This window comes from Populus euphratica, unplaced genomic scaffold (assembly GCF_000495115.2).
Source record: "Populus euphratica unplaced genomic scaffold, PopEup_1.0 scaffold140.1, whole genome shotgun sequence".
Taxonomy (NCBI): domain Eukaryota; kingdom Viridiplantae; phylum Streptophyta; class Magnoliopsida; order Malpighiales; family Salicaceae; genus Populus; species Populus euphratica.
Window position 1 is genome coordinate 408,349 of NW_011500028.1, and position 16,964 is coordinate 425,312.

General features: G+C 33.8%; 3 protein-coding genes across 8 annotated transcripts in view; all 3 read right to left on the reverse strand.

Annotated features, from left to right (window-relative positions):
- LOC105142330 (protochlorophyllide-dependent translocon component 52, chloroplastic-like) overlaps nt 1-1,200 on the reverse strand; it is a 3,528-nt gene extending 2,328 nt beyond the window's left edge. The window contains exons 1-2 of the mRNA XM_011049903.1: nt 614-1,200; nt 345-532 (exon numbers count right to left, since the gene is read on the reverse strand). Coding sequence (XP_011048205.1) covers nt 345-532; nt 614-1,126 — 701 coding nt within the window. The 5' untranslated portion in view covers nt 1,127-1,200. The remainder of the gene's footprint in view (nt 1-344; nt 533-613) is intronic.
- LOC105142329 (protochlorophyllide-dependent translocon component 52, chloroplastic-like) overlaps nt 1-9,655 on the reverse strand; it is an 11,291-nt gene extending 1,636 nt beyond the window's left edge. The window contains exons 1-7 of the mRNA XM_011049902.1: nt 8,969-9,655; nt 8,404-8,591; nt 8,002-8,087; nt 7,706-7,890; nt 7,341-7,526; nt 6,595-6,782; nt 6,192-6,508 (exon numbers count right to left, since the gene is read on the reverse strand). Of these exons, the coding sequence (XP_011048204.1) occupies nt 6,253-6,508; nt 6,595-6,782; nt 7,341-7,526; nt 7,706-7,890; nt 8,002-8,087; nt 8,404-8,591; nt 8,969-9,502 (1,623 nt within the window). The 5' untranslated portion in view covers nt 9,503-9,655 and the 3' untranslated portion in view covers nt 6,192-6,252. The remainder of the gene's footprint in view (nt 1-6,191; nt 6,509-6,594; nt 6,783-7,340; nt 7,527-7,705; nt 7,891-8,001; nt 8,088-8,403; nt 8,592-8,968) is intronic.
- Nucleotides 9,656-12,005: 2,350 nt separating this feature from the next.
- Nucleotides 12,006-16,964, reverse strand: HVA22F (HVA22-like protein F). Of its 6 annotated transcripts, none has more exons than XM_011049909.1 (5): nt 13,388-13,596; nt 13,089-13,115; nt 12,812-12,934; nt 12,423-12,672; nt 12,006-12,314 (listed from the first exon to the last, which is right to left on the reverse strand). In XM_011049909.1, exons 1-5 carry the CDS (start codon nt 13,537-13,539, stop codon nt 12,285-12,287), a joined length of 582 nt encoding a protein of 193 aa, XP_011048211.1. In that variant the 5' UTR covers nt 13,540-13,596; the 3' UTR covers nt 12,006-12,284. The 6 variants fall into 6 exon arrangements, with proteins under 6 accessions (XP_011048211.1, XP_011048212.1, XP_011048210.1 ...); XM_011049908.1 differs by lacking the exon at nt 12,006-12,314 and adding an exon at nt 14,487-16,964 and having other exon boundaries at nt 12,528-12,672; nt 13,388-14,006; XM_011049907.1 differs by lacking the exon at nt 12,006-12,314 and adding an exon at nt 14,260-16,964 and having other exon boundaries at nt 12,528-12,672; nt 13,388-14,006.

The following is a 16,964-nucleotide window of genomic DNA, read 5'->3' on the forward strand; positions in this document are numbered from 1 at the left end:
CCTATTTCTGAAACGTATATCAAATATGATATTTGCACTGTATATAACTAACAGTTTTGCACTTGAGTGCAGATGATTGCAGGATCAAAACTATCAGACATCCACATACCATATTATTTAGTTAGATCAATTTTTTTATATGAAAAATGATAAAATCGATCCCATCGTCATCTGAACCGAACCTTTTTTAACGTATTTTTAGTCGAACTGTGACAAGCATTAACATCTAATTGGCTGGCAGGTAATCAATTGACATGAATAAAGATGTTAATGTAAGAAGACTAATCCGACCAAATCCATAACATACAAGAAAGTGATGATTTTTTGATCTCATATTTGCATACCCATAAGGTAAATCTCTGGAACCCGTTATCTTGATATATGATGGATCATCTAATTCTGGGATGAAGGGAGGTTGCTTCTTCAAAATGATATCTTTGTATTGTGGATCAGTGTTTGGCCAAAACCACACGATGTCATGATGCACTGTGCTTGGATAAACTGCTACACACGCTTTCTTAGATGTGGAGACCTGCAATATTATTTGATGGAAAGATGATGCAAAATTTTGGCCAAAACTCTATAGAAGCTCATACTGGTTTGGACTTATTACCGGAGGACCATCAGGTGGTGCTTGAGGAATGAAGTTGCAGTGACCAGAGCCATTAAAACACCAACCATGGTACACACACTGTAACCTTCCCCATCGATCGATCCTTCCTTCAGACAACGGGGCCAACCTATGAGGACAAGCATCGTTGAATACTCTCCATGAACTCTCATTGTTGTCCCACCACACAACAATATCAAGTCCCATCACCTTTTTTGCATGGGGTGCCCTCTTGTCCAAATCACAAACTGGCATTACGGGATACCAGTGTGCGTACCAATCAAACTTCTCTGCTTGAGAGTCAGCTTCAAGTTCTGGCTCAGGTGTTGAAACAAAGTATGGAGATGATGATATGGTTGTGAAAAGCTTGGATTGTGATGGTGTTTTTCTTGAGAAAGTTGCAGTGGGTACTGGATTAAACTGAAAATTCAAGAACTTGGGTTTGTTGAATTGGGTTTTGCTTATTGAAGTTGGGATGTGAATCGATGAAACAGAGGAAGTTCTTAAACCTTCCATTGCTGCTTGTTTTACTGATCAAGCTAGAGAGTAAAATGAACTCAGGGAGTAACTAATAATATATCATTAGTCATTCTTTTAACATCATAAAATTTCTTGAACTTAATCCTCTATGAATTATTTGAAGAACCTGTACGTTTGGATATATTTTAAAAGTATGTTTAAATTAAAAAAATATTAAATTAATAAATTTTTAGTATTTTTCAATGATTTTAATATTTTAATATAAAAAATTAAAAAAATGAAAATAAATTATTTTAATTTGAACTATCACACTATTCTAAAGAAATCTATTTTTTTTTAATAAAAAATCAAATATTTTTCTTGTTTTTATATAATTCTTTGAAGTTTGTTTTTTTATTTTCTTTGTAATCAATCATTTCATTTTCGATTAACATTTTATTAAATCTTTCTTGAGAACATATTACTATGGAAAAATAGAAATTAGAATATTCTAATATAATTCAAATATTAATAATTAAAATAATTAATAGAATAATATATTATTAATTCAATGGTAATTAATTAATATTAATTAAATAGTACATTACTATAATACTAATTAAAATACTAATATATTAAGAGAGTGTTTGACATAATAATTGACTCTTTTTTTTGTGATATTTATATAAAAAAACATGTATTTTTTATTTTTATGAGAGGTATTATTTGTGCTTTAAGAAAATTATACCTTAAAAAAAGCTAAACAAACATGAAAAGTAATGTAATAATAAAAAAGTAATAAAAAGGATGAAAGGAAAGAAAGAAAGTGGAGGACATTTTTTTCAAGCCCTGTATTGTTGTTTAATGTAACATAGGGATTCTTTTCACACGCAGAAAGGGAGAGATGTGAATAGGTGTTTAGGACAATGATTGACGAAGTGGAAGTTTATGGAGCTCTGCTAGGTTTAGGGTTTGAGATGAAACGATGGATCATGATGACAAGGAAGTAAAGACTTTGTAGTTTCTGTGATTTGACCGATAACATGAACATAAATGAAGGCGCATGCAAGACTTGGTTTTATGGAGTCTAGTTGCTGCAGCTGCTGAATGGAAACACCTTTTCCTTTCTTTTCTTCCTTTTTCTCGTAACCTTTTTGTATATATTCTGGGATAACCCAGGCCAGATTTCCAACTACAATGAACAATATTCACCCTTCCAGCTTCCAAGGATTCTGATGACAAGCACTCATCTACCTATTCTTTTTGGGCAAAGCTTCCATGTCTGTGATGTATGCGGGAGCTAATAGAATAACAACAGTGCAAGTCCCATGTTTTCGCCCAGCCCAGAATCCAATCCAACTAACTTAGATATTTAAAGAAAATATTGCAAGAGAATTTTCTTTTCCCCTCATTTTTTTACTTTTTGCCGTGACTTACACCTATATACAGCAAGAAATCAATTTTGAACTTAAAGTTTTGGTTTTTGCCGTGACTTACACCAATATAGCAAGAAATCACTTAAAGTTTTTGTTTCAAGAGGGTCGAAGAATAGATAATTATCTCCCTTCTTATTATTATTCTTGATCAAGGATTTGATGGTAGAATATTTTAAGAAAATTTAATGTTGTTATTATGATTCGATGATTGAATGATTTAGGAGATTTAAATGATGGTTTAAGATATTAGTTGGTTTAAAACCATTTGAATTGATGTCTAGAAATTTGAGTTTTGATGAAAAAAATAGGTGTTTTATGAAATTTAAAGATTTGAAGATTGAAGGTGAGGATTATAAAAATCTCAATTAATTAGCCGATTAGTTGACTGGTTGTTGCCAATCGACTAGTTGACTAATTCTAGCTATCAAATGGTTGGTCTAAACCGGCCAACCAATTAGTCTAAACCAGCTGGCTGGTTAGCTTGTGATGGTAGCTGATTGGTTGACCCAATAATAAGGGTCAATCAAGTCTCTTAGATTTGATCAGTTTGGGTTATATTCAAGATTTATTGGGTAAATTAGTTCAACTTTATAATTATGTTTTGGTCTCTAAACTTAGAGTTTTAAATTTTTATATTACTTTGTTTCGAATCATTTTTATCCATTATAGGTTATATTGATGTTCCTCTTAACAATCTTCAATAATATCTAGTTATATATTTATTTATCTTTTACTTTTATTTTTCAAGTAAGTGGAATAATCTTTAATATACTTGTAATATAAATAATATATGTATGTTGATTGTATGATGAGTACTATGATTAATTCTTAAATATTTATATATATTACTTTATTTTTTTAGTACTGATCTATTTTTGAATTTATATTCATATTTTATTGAATTAAATTTTATTCAATAAGATGGTCAAATCTCATATTATCTCACATTTAAGATGCTAAACTAGTCTCCTATTGAATTTAAATTTATTTTATTAATTGATAAAAATATTTGTTAAGATATCTAAATCATCTACTTGGATCAAATTCATATATAAATTTGAATGTTTAAATTTTTTATGTTTTGTAAGCTCAATTATACTAGTTTATGCAAAGCGCATGTTAAAAAGTATTTAGAAATATTTAATTATTGTTCTCGAGATAAAAGTGATAGAGACAATAGAGATATATTCTTTATCCTACTTATTTTAAAAAATATAAATTAATTTTAAAATTCTTTATAAAACATATTTATTTTATGTTTTAGATGTATGACCAATTTTTTTACCACTTAAATGTAACTTTAAAGATGTTGAGCAGCATTTTAATTTTTTTATTTTCTCTTGTGCTAATATTTATGTTAAATAATTATCTACACTTAATAAGTTAAGTTCGTAATGGATATTTTAAATTATGATTTATATAATTATTTAAGATATTTATCTTTAACTAAAAATCATTTAACTTAAAACTTAAATATATCTATATTATTTTATATTTAATTGTTTATCTAATAAAATACAAACTTATAATTATTTGGAGTCAATAAAGTTGTGAGATCATGTTATAAAACTGATGTAAACCTAATGATAACTTAAGCAGTAAAGTAATACCCTAAAATATAATTCTTTATGTATACAAACACTAATCTCAAGAAAAACGGACACTGAACTAAAGTCTATACAGCTGTCACAACTTTATTCTAACAGCAGCAGACGAGAGAGCAATAAGTCTGCTAGACTTTAAGAATCAAGAATTTTAGTCAACCCAGTGCCATATTTCCACCACGCCTCGGGGAAGTGGAAGTTCTGTGGATGAAATGGGCCCACCCATTTCGAATCAGGAAAGCATACTTTTAGTGGAGAAGACACTGTACTCAAATCATGTTCTTGGATTTTACTTGAGTTGATTGTTACACGTAGTTTATTTTATTTCATTAAACAATTTAATTTGATGAACCTTAAGTTCAATTATTGGTTCTTCTCGGTTTTTACTCCTTAAACGTGATGAAATGAAGAAAAAGTTATATACTTTTGATTCTTCTGCCCCAATTTTCTCCTCTCAATTATCAATACTGGCTTCCTGCTTGGCTGCAGCAACATTAGTCCCAGGGAATGCTGGTGCAGCAACCTGCAGAATCACCTCTAGTGTTTGCTGCATTGAAAAATCAGCTGCAAACACTACTACCAGTACCTGAAAGATCAGCTGCAAACTTAGGAGACAAAATTAAGAGAGATGCTCGAACTGAGATCTTCTGTATCCAAGCAGAAGGGCACCAGACTTTGTTGGCACAAAACAATCCTTTCGCCAGTTGGCTGGGCCAATATCCTTGAACTTGCGCTCCTGTGAACACAATTCTAGGGTCAGTTCATACTAACAGTGGTCTATTACCAGTAACACAAGAACAGTATCGAACGAACATCCACCCAGCACTAAATCTCAATACATATATATCATGAAAGATTTCACGACACTTCAATGTTTTTTAAAATATTATATTCTTTAAAGCAATAAAATCAAATAATACTTTAAAAATTAAATAAATAATTCATAATACTTCTTATATTTATCAAAATGCAAACTTTATTAAAATAGTATAATAATGAAATGTGTAAGATATCAATTCAAAAACTAAAAGATAAATTTTGTTAAACAATTAAGACATATCAAACAAAACTGAAAATACAGAAACACTTAATAATTACATTCATGAGGCCAAAACATGGCTCTTGCTACAGAGTACAAGCTCCAATATGTTCTTCAAACCAGGAAACATGACAAAAGAAACTTACGGCTTCATGAACAGAAAAACCACCAGCATATGAAGAAAACACAGATCTGAATCCAGGATGAGGTTTTATTTCAAATGAAAAATCCATCGTGGGACAACTTCATCAGTCCAAGGTTTCCTGGAACGATCCATATCAATCTTTTTTTCCCCTGGACTAACTTGAAAGCAAATAAAAATATATGCCATTCTCTATACATAGAACCCTGCTTCGACAACAAATCGTTTGTGAAATAAGACCCAAGAAAAGGAGAATCAGGAATCATAAATGTCAATGATCACCTTTTCCGGTGCATCACCCGGGCTACTATAAGCATAAAAGATACAGGGTTCGCTTATTAGTCCATAACGTGCATACGGAAGATGACCAGGATCCTACACATTTTCAATCAACAAATCATGTCTGAAATTGCGAGCAATAATTCAGCCATTATAATATGGAAGTTAATCCTTTCCAGCAATAGTGCTTATGACCCAAGATGTACAGCCAGAAGCAATAAAATGCGACCAGAACTAGAAATAAATCTAGTTTGGAAATATAATGAAGAACACCAGGGCTCAAATGACACCTTTGCGTACCCACAAGGAAAAAATATCTATTTCCAATACACTTGGTAAATGATGGATAAACATCATTGATACGTATTTTCAGAAGTTATCTGATGTCATTTGTAGTTTTTGTTTTCAATTTTTTTGAAAAACTTATGTATTAGAAGCTTAGATGTTTCATTCGAATGACAAGTGGTACATAGGATATTACTTTTGACCTATAATATATTAATGACTAGCAAGTGGTTTGATAAAACATTACAAATGACTATTTATAGTTGTTAGAACATCATAGTTTAAGCAATTCAAATAACGCGAAAGCGCCCCACCAACCCCCCCCAACCCAACCAACCAACTGTACATTAGACCTCTGACTCAGTAATGTTTTGCAGTAAACAGTATGAGTATATGCCTCAGCGAAAAGCATGATTGTAGTCATGGTAATGGAAGTTTTTGTAGATGAAGTGAGCCAACAATTTTGATCCTGCAAAGCATACTACTGCCACTGCTATCATAGTATTTCTTGCAGCTAGGGACATGACATTCTGCTTGGTTGCAGCAACAATCCCAACGAAAGCTAGAGAAGCGACTTGCAGAACAACCTCTAGAGCATTGAGGCCCTTGTGTGCAGCATTGCAACTGCGGCAGTTTACCACATGGGACCAGTACCTGAAAGACAGTTCCAAATTTAACAGAGAACCAAGTTTCTCCAACTGAAATGCTGGATCTCCATTAGTAGATAAGACAATCATTACCTGCCCATCAGCTGTTCTCTGGGAGGAGTTGGGGGAAGAGCCCCACTGTACTTGCCTTTCCAATCAACTTCGCCACCAGCATACTTGTTTAACCATCTTCTGAAACCAACCACAAGGGCATCCGATTTTGTTGGCACAAAACAAGCCTTTTGCCAGTTGGCAGGGCCAGCATCCATGATCTTGCGCTCCTGTGAAGAGAATTGTAGTCAGGCAATGTGAGTTGAGTGCAGGCTCCACTTTCTAGTTTTAGAGAGTATAGAAATAAAGACTAGAATTCTTTGGTATAAGCAGAAACGAAAATGTTCATTGAGCTAGGATATATGACCACTTCGCACAGGATGAAATGTTACGACAGTTTCTGTTCTATCAAATTACAATTCCATTGAAGTAAAGGATGATATTTCAAAGTAAACCATCCTTGTGCAGAAAGGAAAATCATAGGATTTTAGATTTCTGTTGATACTGGATGAGCATGACCATAACATTTCTAATACAATATTTTGTCCGGCGACAATGTTCTCAGCCCAGGTTTTTGACTACCAGAAGGAATTTAACAGCACCACTAAATGCAATTCATGAAAAAATTTATACCAAAATAGACATTGATTAACCTTTATACAGGTTCTGTATACCTATCAGTGAGTTTATTTTAATATTATTCATCCTAATTAATGATAAGTTAAGTGATAGTCAACAAGGTAACTAGTTGCAAAAGAAAACTATGCTTTCATAAACAGAAATATCACCTCCACATGAAGAAGATACAGGTCGGAATCCAGAATTAGGTTTTGTCCCACATGAAAAATCCATCTTGGAACAACTTTATCAATCCAAACTCCGAAGTTTCTAGGAAAGACCCATATCAATCTGCTATTTCCTGGACTAACTGGAATGCAGATAAAAATTAAGGCCATTTTCCGTTGTGCAGAAGGCTGCAGTGTTACAAAATTAATGGGAAAAAAGAAAAAAGATGATGAGAACTAGAGAAGCAACTGTATAAAAAGGAAATCACGTTTTAAAAGCCTAGCATAACTTCGAGTTTTCAAGACTAATTTATGAAAAATCATCTCATGTTTTTTCTCGGAACAGTATACAGCAAGCAAATGCTTACCTTTATGGTCCCAGCCGACGATGCAGCTCCATTACCTTGATTCTCCAAAGGTTTAGTATAGGCATAAAAGATACATGGTGCGATAAATTTACTAACACCCCACTCCTGATCTCCATCAAAACCATTTATGTCTAGTTTCTTGACACTCAATGCAACAGGTCTGCCCCCTTCTCTATCAACCTTCACTGCAGTGAAATTTTAGGTTGAATCACATGAACTACACAAATTAAGAGAACAAAACATAACGCCTATGAACTACACAAATTAAGAGAACAAAACATAACGCCCTAACACACCTTTCGGTGTTTGTGTTCTCATGATTCCATAGTGTGCATAGGGAACATGAGCAGGATCCATCAGGTTTTCAACCAAAACATCATACCTGAAAATGAAGATGTAGTTTAGAGAAGCAAAGCTAAAACAAGATAACTTCGATCTTACTATGGATGCAGTTCTAATTTCTGTAACTTTTTCATGGAGTTTAAGTCAAAGATGCTCAAGAAAATTACTCAATTTAAAAGATATATCAAACAATCATCTATGAAAGCTAATTCTTACGAGAATTAGTTATGCCCCAATCTCTACTGGCAGAAACAGTAAACATGACAGTGCATCTAGCGAAGAATAGAAATAAATTTTAATTTTAATTTATAGATAACATGAGGAACAATTTAAGTGCAGACTGCGTCTTTGCATACCCGTATGCAATATCTCTATTTCCCATTGTTCTGGTATAGGATGGATCTTCCAATTCTGGGATGAAGGGCGGTTGTTTCTTCAAAATAATATCTTTGTATTGTGGATCAGTGTTGGGCCAAAACCATACAATGCCATGATGCAAAGTGCTTGGATAAGCAGCTACACATGCTTTCTTGAATGTGTGGACCTGCATCATTTGATGGAAAGATCAACTAAAATCCATTTGACAAGGAAAAAGTTTGCTGAACATAAACAATGAAAGCTAAATCAGTGCAGCAAGAGGAACAACATAACATCTTTGCCTAAAATAATCATCTCAAGGTAATAATAATGCAATTCTACCATGTGAATTTCCATCAGAATTTTCCTGCACTCCAACATCTATCAATACAGTATTGCTTTGTCAATAGTTTTGCCTCAAACACGACATGCCTTGCGCCATTGCCATCTATGTAAATGAAGGACCATGTAATAACGCTTCAATGTAAGCATCATATAATATAATGCAGCAACATCCAAGAATAAATAATAAGCATTAAGACAATAAATAAAAATAATTATTACTGGAGGACCATCCGGAGGTGCTTGAGGAATGAGCTTGCAGTCACCAGAGCCATTGAAGCACCAACCATGGTACACACACTGCAACCTCCCCCACTGATCAATCCTTCCTTCAGACAATGGAGCCAACCTATGAGGACAAGTATCATCAAAGACCTTCCATTCACTCTCATTCCTATCCCACCACACCACAACATCAAGACCCAACACTTTCTTTGCATGTGGCACCCTTTTATCCAGATCACAAACTGGCATGAGTGGATACCACTGAGCATACCAATCAAACTTCTCTCCTTTAGTTTCAACCTCAACCTCTGGCTCAGGTGGGCCTATCGAGTCTGTTGAAACGGAGGATGGTGATGGTGATATGGTAAAAAGCTTGGATTTTGATGATGTTTTTCCATGAATTCGTAAGAGACATGAACTGGGTATTGGATTAAACTGAAAATTCAAGAAATTGGGTTTGGTAAATTGGGTTTTGCTTATTGAAGTTGGGACATGAATGGTTGAGACAGAGTAAGTTCTCACAAGTTCCATGGTTGCTTGTTTTAGAGGTGAACCTAGAGAGAAGAGAGAGACAGAGAGGGAGGGAATGCAAATCTTATAGGCTGTGGATAGACAAGTCTTTAATGACAAAGTGATCTCTTGAACTTGAGGCTGAGAATGAATCCGCGTGCATTGTTGTAAAGGACAAAGAACACAGCTGCTTGGAGGGATTTAGTTCAAGAGTTCTGACTTTTAAAGGTAAGAAATAATCTATCCGGATTCTATATTTGAATTAATTATTAGTCCCTATAGTTTAATCAAATTATTTAATTAATTAATCCTCTTGTTTTCAGCAAAAAGCTCCTAGAATAAGGTTGGTCAATATAGATTAAGAATTATTTTATTATTTTTTATACTACAGGGATTAATTAATTAATTACTTTCAATAAACTACAATGACTAAATTACACTCTCGTCATAGGTAAGTTTTATTATTATTTTTTTTTAGTTCCATAGCATAGGTTTTGTTATTGATTTTTTTAGTTATATAGCATAGGTTTGTTTTTTTAAAAGATATAAAATGTTTCGTGTAATATTCTGAAAGAAAAAAAAAGATTTAATAGGAAATGGCAACAATACTCTTTGAAGAGTACATAATAGACATAAATGAGTGAGGGGTAATTTAATAATTACATAAAATTTGATAATATAAATAAAAATAATAATAAAAAGTATGTTAAATCAAAATTTAGAGAAAGAGAACTCGAAAGGGGATTGAGAAAAAGAAAGAAAAAGGAGAGATAATGAAAGAGAAGAAAGTAAGAGAAAATAAGTTATTAAGGTAAGAATTATCTTTTGATATTTATAGTTGTTGTTATTAGTTAAGATTTCAAATTTTTTAACATTTAGGGTTTTGAAGTTTATATTTTTGAGTTTGATTTATAAGTTAATTGAAGTATTACGGGTTAATTGTTATGAATTTTTAAGGTATTAGTTGAGTTTTAAAGATCTATTTTTTTTGTTAGAGACTAATAGATTGGGATTCAGAAATCACAATCAATCGACTGATCGGTTAACCTAACTAGTTTTGGTCGACTAGCGAGTTAATTTTGATTAATTGGTTGACCTAGCAATAAAGGATGAATGAGTTTTTTAGATCCTGTCAATTTGAAGAATTTTTGTGATTGATTGGATGAATAATTTCATTCTTATAATTATGTTTTAGTCTTTAATCTTAGAGTTGTAATATCTTATGTTATCTATTTTGAGTTATTTTTTAGTATTTTTTTTGTACTCGGCTACTCCTGATATTTTACCTGCTAAGCATTAATAAGATTTCCTTCAATGTTAGCTTTTGTATTTCTTCTATCTTGAGTCAAGTGAGTGGATAATATTCTATATATAAGAGGAATATTAAAGATATTTGAATTGATAATATAAAATAGATCATGATTATTGGTAATATAAATATTGTTTATTATCTTTTGTTTATGATAAAGCATGATTATTTATTGAAACCAAATCCTTGAAATGAGATATCATATACATATGAAATAATGGTTTCTTATTTGATTAATTGTATAAGTTTAACATTTAAGAAATAATCATATTTGTTTGTTTATGATCTTATGGTATGCTATTCAGAATATTCATGCTAACATAATATTGTTAGTATTTGTGTACATCGTAGTTCTAAACCATTATTGGTCGAGGGAGTTACCAACATATGGCAACTGATCATCCCACAATTTGAAGTATCATATTCGCTTTTGATTTTCTAATGAGTTTTATCTTATAGTATTTATTGTTATGATCTGCTTGTAAAATTCTCTTGTAAAGGCATAAAGTCAAACTTGTATATATTTATCATTGTTATATTACCTCGTCGGTATATATTAAATATTATTTATTCATCAAGTTGTTGAACTCATTTTCTCATTATTTATTTTTTAAAGCCTATAGCTTTACTAACAAGTAACTTTTGTTGGACTTTGAAAACATGTTTTTTTATTGTAATTAATGTTATTTGATTATTTTTAGTTAGTGTTGTACGGTTATTAAATTTATATTAAGATTTATATTAAGATAATTAATTTATATTATGAACTAAATTATAATATTAAATTCTACAAGCAACTTTGATTGAGTTAAGAAAAAAAGAGTTTATAAGTATATTTAAATTTGCATAGGTAATGAACCTTGCTTATATGCTGGTAAAGGATTTAGGAACCTGGTCATAATATTTAATTAGAAAAACAAAGACAGAAATAGAATTTAATTAATTTTGATCTTTAGAAAAAAAAAACCTTTCTACCACTACTTTTTTTTTTGTTTTATTTTAAAACATTAATCAAAAGATACTTTATAATTTTAAAACCACCGTACTTTTAGTATTTGAAATTTAAAAACTATGTCCAAACTCAATTTTCGTGTGCTCAATTAAATTCTCTTCCATATATATATTAAAAAAAAAAAATCTACTTCCAATCGAATTTTAGATCATCCTCAAAATAATAATATAAAAAACAAACGTAAAATAATAAGGTGAGAGGAAGGTTTTAACTTTATGGGTTAATTGACTGATAAGCTCAAGCAAGGCACAATTCAAAGCTGAAAGCCAATCTTGCATGGATGAGAAGCATGTTCTCCTTCAGATGCACGCTAAAATTCCACCCCTTCGTTTTTCACTTTATTGCAAGAAGTTTACACACATTATATACCTAGCTAGTACATGCATATTTCATTTCCTGTGTCACCTCCTGCTGACAATCTTGAATTTGACATGAATGTTGTGATGAATTGGTAGAGGAAGTGGTTGATAATTTTGTTCCTCTCAATAGCTCTTCTTTACTTCTCTTTCAGCCTGAAAATCGACTCAAAGAGAATTAACTAATCAAATCACCATATATAGCATGCATATAGAGTTACCGTATAGTTTTATCCATGTATGGGAATTGGTTTGATTGCTTACAGCTTTGATAGCTTTTTCAACAGCACTCCATCCATTTTTATCAGCATATTGGTTCACTGCAATCCTTGCATCAAGGCTCAGCATCTGGAGAACCTTCTTTCTCTCTTCTGGGTAATCCTCATTCACTGTGCCACCAAACTTCACAACATACTTCCTCACAAAGTTCATATAGATATATGAAGCCCCGCTGAAAACGGGCAATACCAGCCACATGCAAAACAACAACTTCATGTATGGCCAGAAGGGTAGCCTGCAATATCATACACATTTCCTTCTCAAAATTAGAGAAGGCAAATAAATATCTAGGGTGAATTATATATATATATGAATACACACACACACACATATATTTGTGTGTCTGTGTGTGTATTTTATAATCTTAACATTACCAAACTAGGATTCTCCAAAATGACAACTCGAAAATGGAAATGAAAGAGTATATTATCCAATAGGTTAGCCACTGTTGGTCATCAAGAGGTGAAGGGCTTTCGATGGCTCGCAATGATGCATACCTGTTCATTCAAGCCATGATCATTCATACAAAACTCAAGTTAGTTACCACATCTTATTGGCTTTTCTTTAGTTTCTTCTTCATCATTTTTCTTTGTTCAGAGTAATTTTAAACACTTCAAAGATAAATAATAGGGGGTATCTTTCACTACTCACAGTGGAAAAACAAGCATGATTCCAGGCCTGGTTAAACACAAGAAAATTGTTGTTAGAGTAGTCATCAATATATACATGAATAAAAATTCTTAGAGGCCACGATGACAAATTTGTTTCCACATGTTATTTAAAGAGAAACAAGAAGAAAAAATAATTGACTATTAAGAGACTTGATCTCAATGTCAAAAGGCTGGCCTGAAGATACTCAGGAATGGTTAAGACTGAATAGAAAATATCTTATTAGAAATGATGATTGGACATGCCTACTAGAAATGAAATTCAGAACAAAAAATGTGTACCCGACAAATGCATCCAAACGCTTTGCAACTACACCAAGAAAACCCATGTTGAAATGCTTAATCTGTCCTGCAGTCAAATTTGATCGTCGATATGATATGATTGTGGGAAGTGTGAGACACTCTTGATAGTATTTAATAGTGTGTGTTGCCATTGAATCAAAGTAAAGTAAAGAATTTATGTAGGGTTAAGCCAATGGTTTTTCATTCCTCTGACAGCAAGAAAAGCATACAAAGAGAAAGAAGAAAAGGAAACGAGGGAAAAGGATGAAGTTGGATATTCCAGCTGCCTTTGGCTTGCAAACCCCACCAGTAGTCCACAAAGGTAGATATACCTTACTTCCCTTTCAATGCTTCTAAAGGAAGAATTTACTGGAAAAAAACAAAAGCAAAAAGAGAATAGGTGTTTTCTCCTATGATTTCAAAGGAATCATAAGATACTGAAAAGAACATCGGGCGCATAAGTTGAAACTTTGAGCCATGCCCGAATCACACAAACATCCAGCCCACAACTCCCTGTGAAATGACCAGATCTTATGCATCAGTTATGGCTCTCTGAGCATGCTTCTTATGCTATTGGATTATTCCAAAGACATTGAAGACACACCTTGAGAGTAATAGGCTGGATGTATTACCAAAACAAAGCAGCACATGGAGCCGAGGCAGCCCAGGCAGTTAACCAAGACAAATATATAAACCAACAAAAACTGATTAATAGTAAAGAGCAGGATTGTAAAAACTAAATCAAGACTAAAGCTGTACAAAGAAATAAGAAACATACTAAGCTGGAAAAGGCCTGGTACTGCATATATTAATTATCACAAGCAAAACCAGGGAAAAAAAACAAAAAAAACAAAACTAGTCTCTTGGCTTACATTGACGATAGAAAATTGATACATTTCAAGGGTCCAATTTACAAAAACTTTGGACCTCCAGTTGCAACCACATTCTTTAACTAAACCTACAAATGTGAAGCACATTTTTCCTAGTCAAACTCAGGATCTCTTCTAGGAGTCTACTTCAACGTCAGCTAAAACTCTCCCATCCATCTGGTCCGGTCTAAAAGCAAAACCTAATGGAGGCCTATCTACAGAAAGTGTACCTTCTAATACCTTAACCACTTCACCAATGGAAGGTCGTAAAAAGGTCTGATTTTGCATACACCACAAAGCTATCCTCACAACTCTTTCTACTTCTTCAGAGATTATGCTATCCTCTGAGTTCAGTTCTTCATTCGTCTTTTCAACCAAAAGGTTCAGATTGTCACTCAGCATATCCCTCTTGCAAGTGACAATTTGCAGCAGCATCTCCCCAAACATGTAGATATCTCTCTCTGAAGGAGACACTGAGGAGGAAGTTGCCTCCTCCTTGAACAAGCTTCCAAGTCCAAAATCAGTCAATTTAGGAATGAAATTTTCATCAAGCAGGACATTCTCGAGCTTCAAGTTCCCATGAGCTACACATATCTGACATTCTGAGTGCAAATAAGCAAGGGCCCGAGCAACTCCAAGCGCAATGTCAAGTCTCTGCTGCCATGTCCCTTCATTGTGGTCAGGTTCCATGTTGAGCAGCCATTTATCCAGAGAACCATTCTGGACGTACTCATACATTAAAAACCTGTTGTTGGCCTCGAAACAGAAACCCTTTAATAGCACAAGGTTCCGATGGTGCATTCTTCCTAATGTAGAGACTGCAACTCGGAAATCCTTCTCATCTGATGTCACATCATTCAGAGCCTTCACAATAACAGTTGTTTTGTTTGGTAATGCACCTTTATAAACAGAGGGGCCAAGTTTATTTGCAAAGTCAGATGTTATCTCTTTTATCTCTTCGAAGGATAATCTGATAAGACTATTGTAATGAGCATTCATTTGAGCATCCTTGCCAAAGGGGATTCTTATGTGAGCTTTCATTTTCCGTTTGCGGTACATAAACCAAAAAACAAACATCTCAATGGCCACAAAACCTGATGCTGTTACCAAAACTATCAAAGCAATAACTGCAGTGAAGTTCTTGCTGTCAACTCCTCTGGGTGTTGGAATTGGCTTCACAGTAACATGAGGATTAGCTCCTCGAGCTGAAACAGCCTGAGGGACTAGACACACTTTTAAGAATGAAGTAGCAGAAACAGTAGGATTCCCGTACCCACTAATGAAACTGGTTCGCTTGATTGTGCAAATACCCGAACCATCATTTTTTGAAGTTGCTGCAATGCAGCTCGTGTCATTAGAGCAGTATTCTTTACAAGCTTTCTCGCTCAGCATGATATCAACATCCTGAGGAGGATAAAGACCATACAAAAATGTCTGTCTCATAACCATCATGCTTGTATTCATCTTGCAGTTCCCCAAATCCACCATCTTCTTGCACCCGGAACTACCTGAATCCACTGTGGAAAGGCCAGTTCCCCAATTTACCGAATCCTGGTAAAGACAATCACAGACAGCTCCAGAGGAATTAAGCCCGCATAAACTATAAAGACCACATGAACCAAATACATCACATTGGTTTTCAACTGCTTGCCACCCAACCTTCCATTCATGGAGCACATGGTTCCATGAGTAGATTCTCAAATTCCCATCAGAATCCATCTTAAGACGCCTCAATGTCGGAGAAGGTTCATCAAAATCCTTGCTTGATATGGACCACACGGTTTTATTACTGGTATCAATAAGCCCCAAAAGACCATTACCATCAAGTATAGCTTCCTTAACACTCCTAAGAAGGTTCACATGATTACTCCAATAGGTCACATTATTCTCCCAAACAAGAGCAAGCTCTCCGGAGTGCCGAATCACAAAACTGTAGTAACTAGATGTTGATTTTTTGGAAGGGGCTCTTAGGGTCTGAGGAAAATGCAAAGACTGACCAGGAAGGAGAGTGCTAGTTGGGCTATTAAAACTTTGCCAAAGCACATTATCTTCAATACCCACAAGAACTAAGTTCCCATTATTCAAAAGACTGGCCTTTCTAATACCTAAACTAGAAGTATCACTACTCCAAACAATCACACCACTAGGGTTATCTAACAAAATTAGCCTCCCATCCATGGAAAGCCTCATCGTAGAGTTCATAGAGACCCTAAGACCACCACCAACACTCCATACAGGAACATTCACAGTTTCATTATCTCCTAAATTATACCTAATTCCCACAACAAAGCTATCAACTTCATCTTCTTTTGAACAACTCTCTAAGAATCCAAATGCAAAGACCCCATTTTGAGACACCCAAGTTCTACTTCTATCAAAACCTGAAATCTCAAAACCAAGAGGCACTGATACCATAGCAACCTCATCACAAAAGCAACAAAAAACAGAACCCAAAAACATAAACACAGCTAAAACAAAGCTATGCCTTTCAAACTTTCTAGTCTTACCTTGAAAATGCTCGATGAATTTCTCATAATTCACCCCTTTATTCCTAGTCACACACATTTCAGCAGCCAACAAAAAAAAACCTCAATTTCTCAAGAGTAGCTGCAGACTAGGAGCCCCGAGTAGTCGTCCTAGTGTGATACAACAGTGGATGAGGCATGTGTCAAATTCCTGAGGTGGGTTTTCGGAGTCTTGACACTAGG

Excerpts from the sequence above, each read along its gene's own strand:
- HVA22F (XM_011049907.1), bottom strand. The coding sequence starts at position 16,821 with ATGTGTGTGACTAGGAATAAAGGGGTGAATTATGAGAAATTCATCGAG.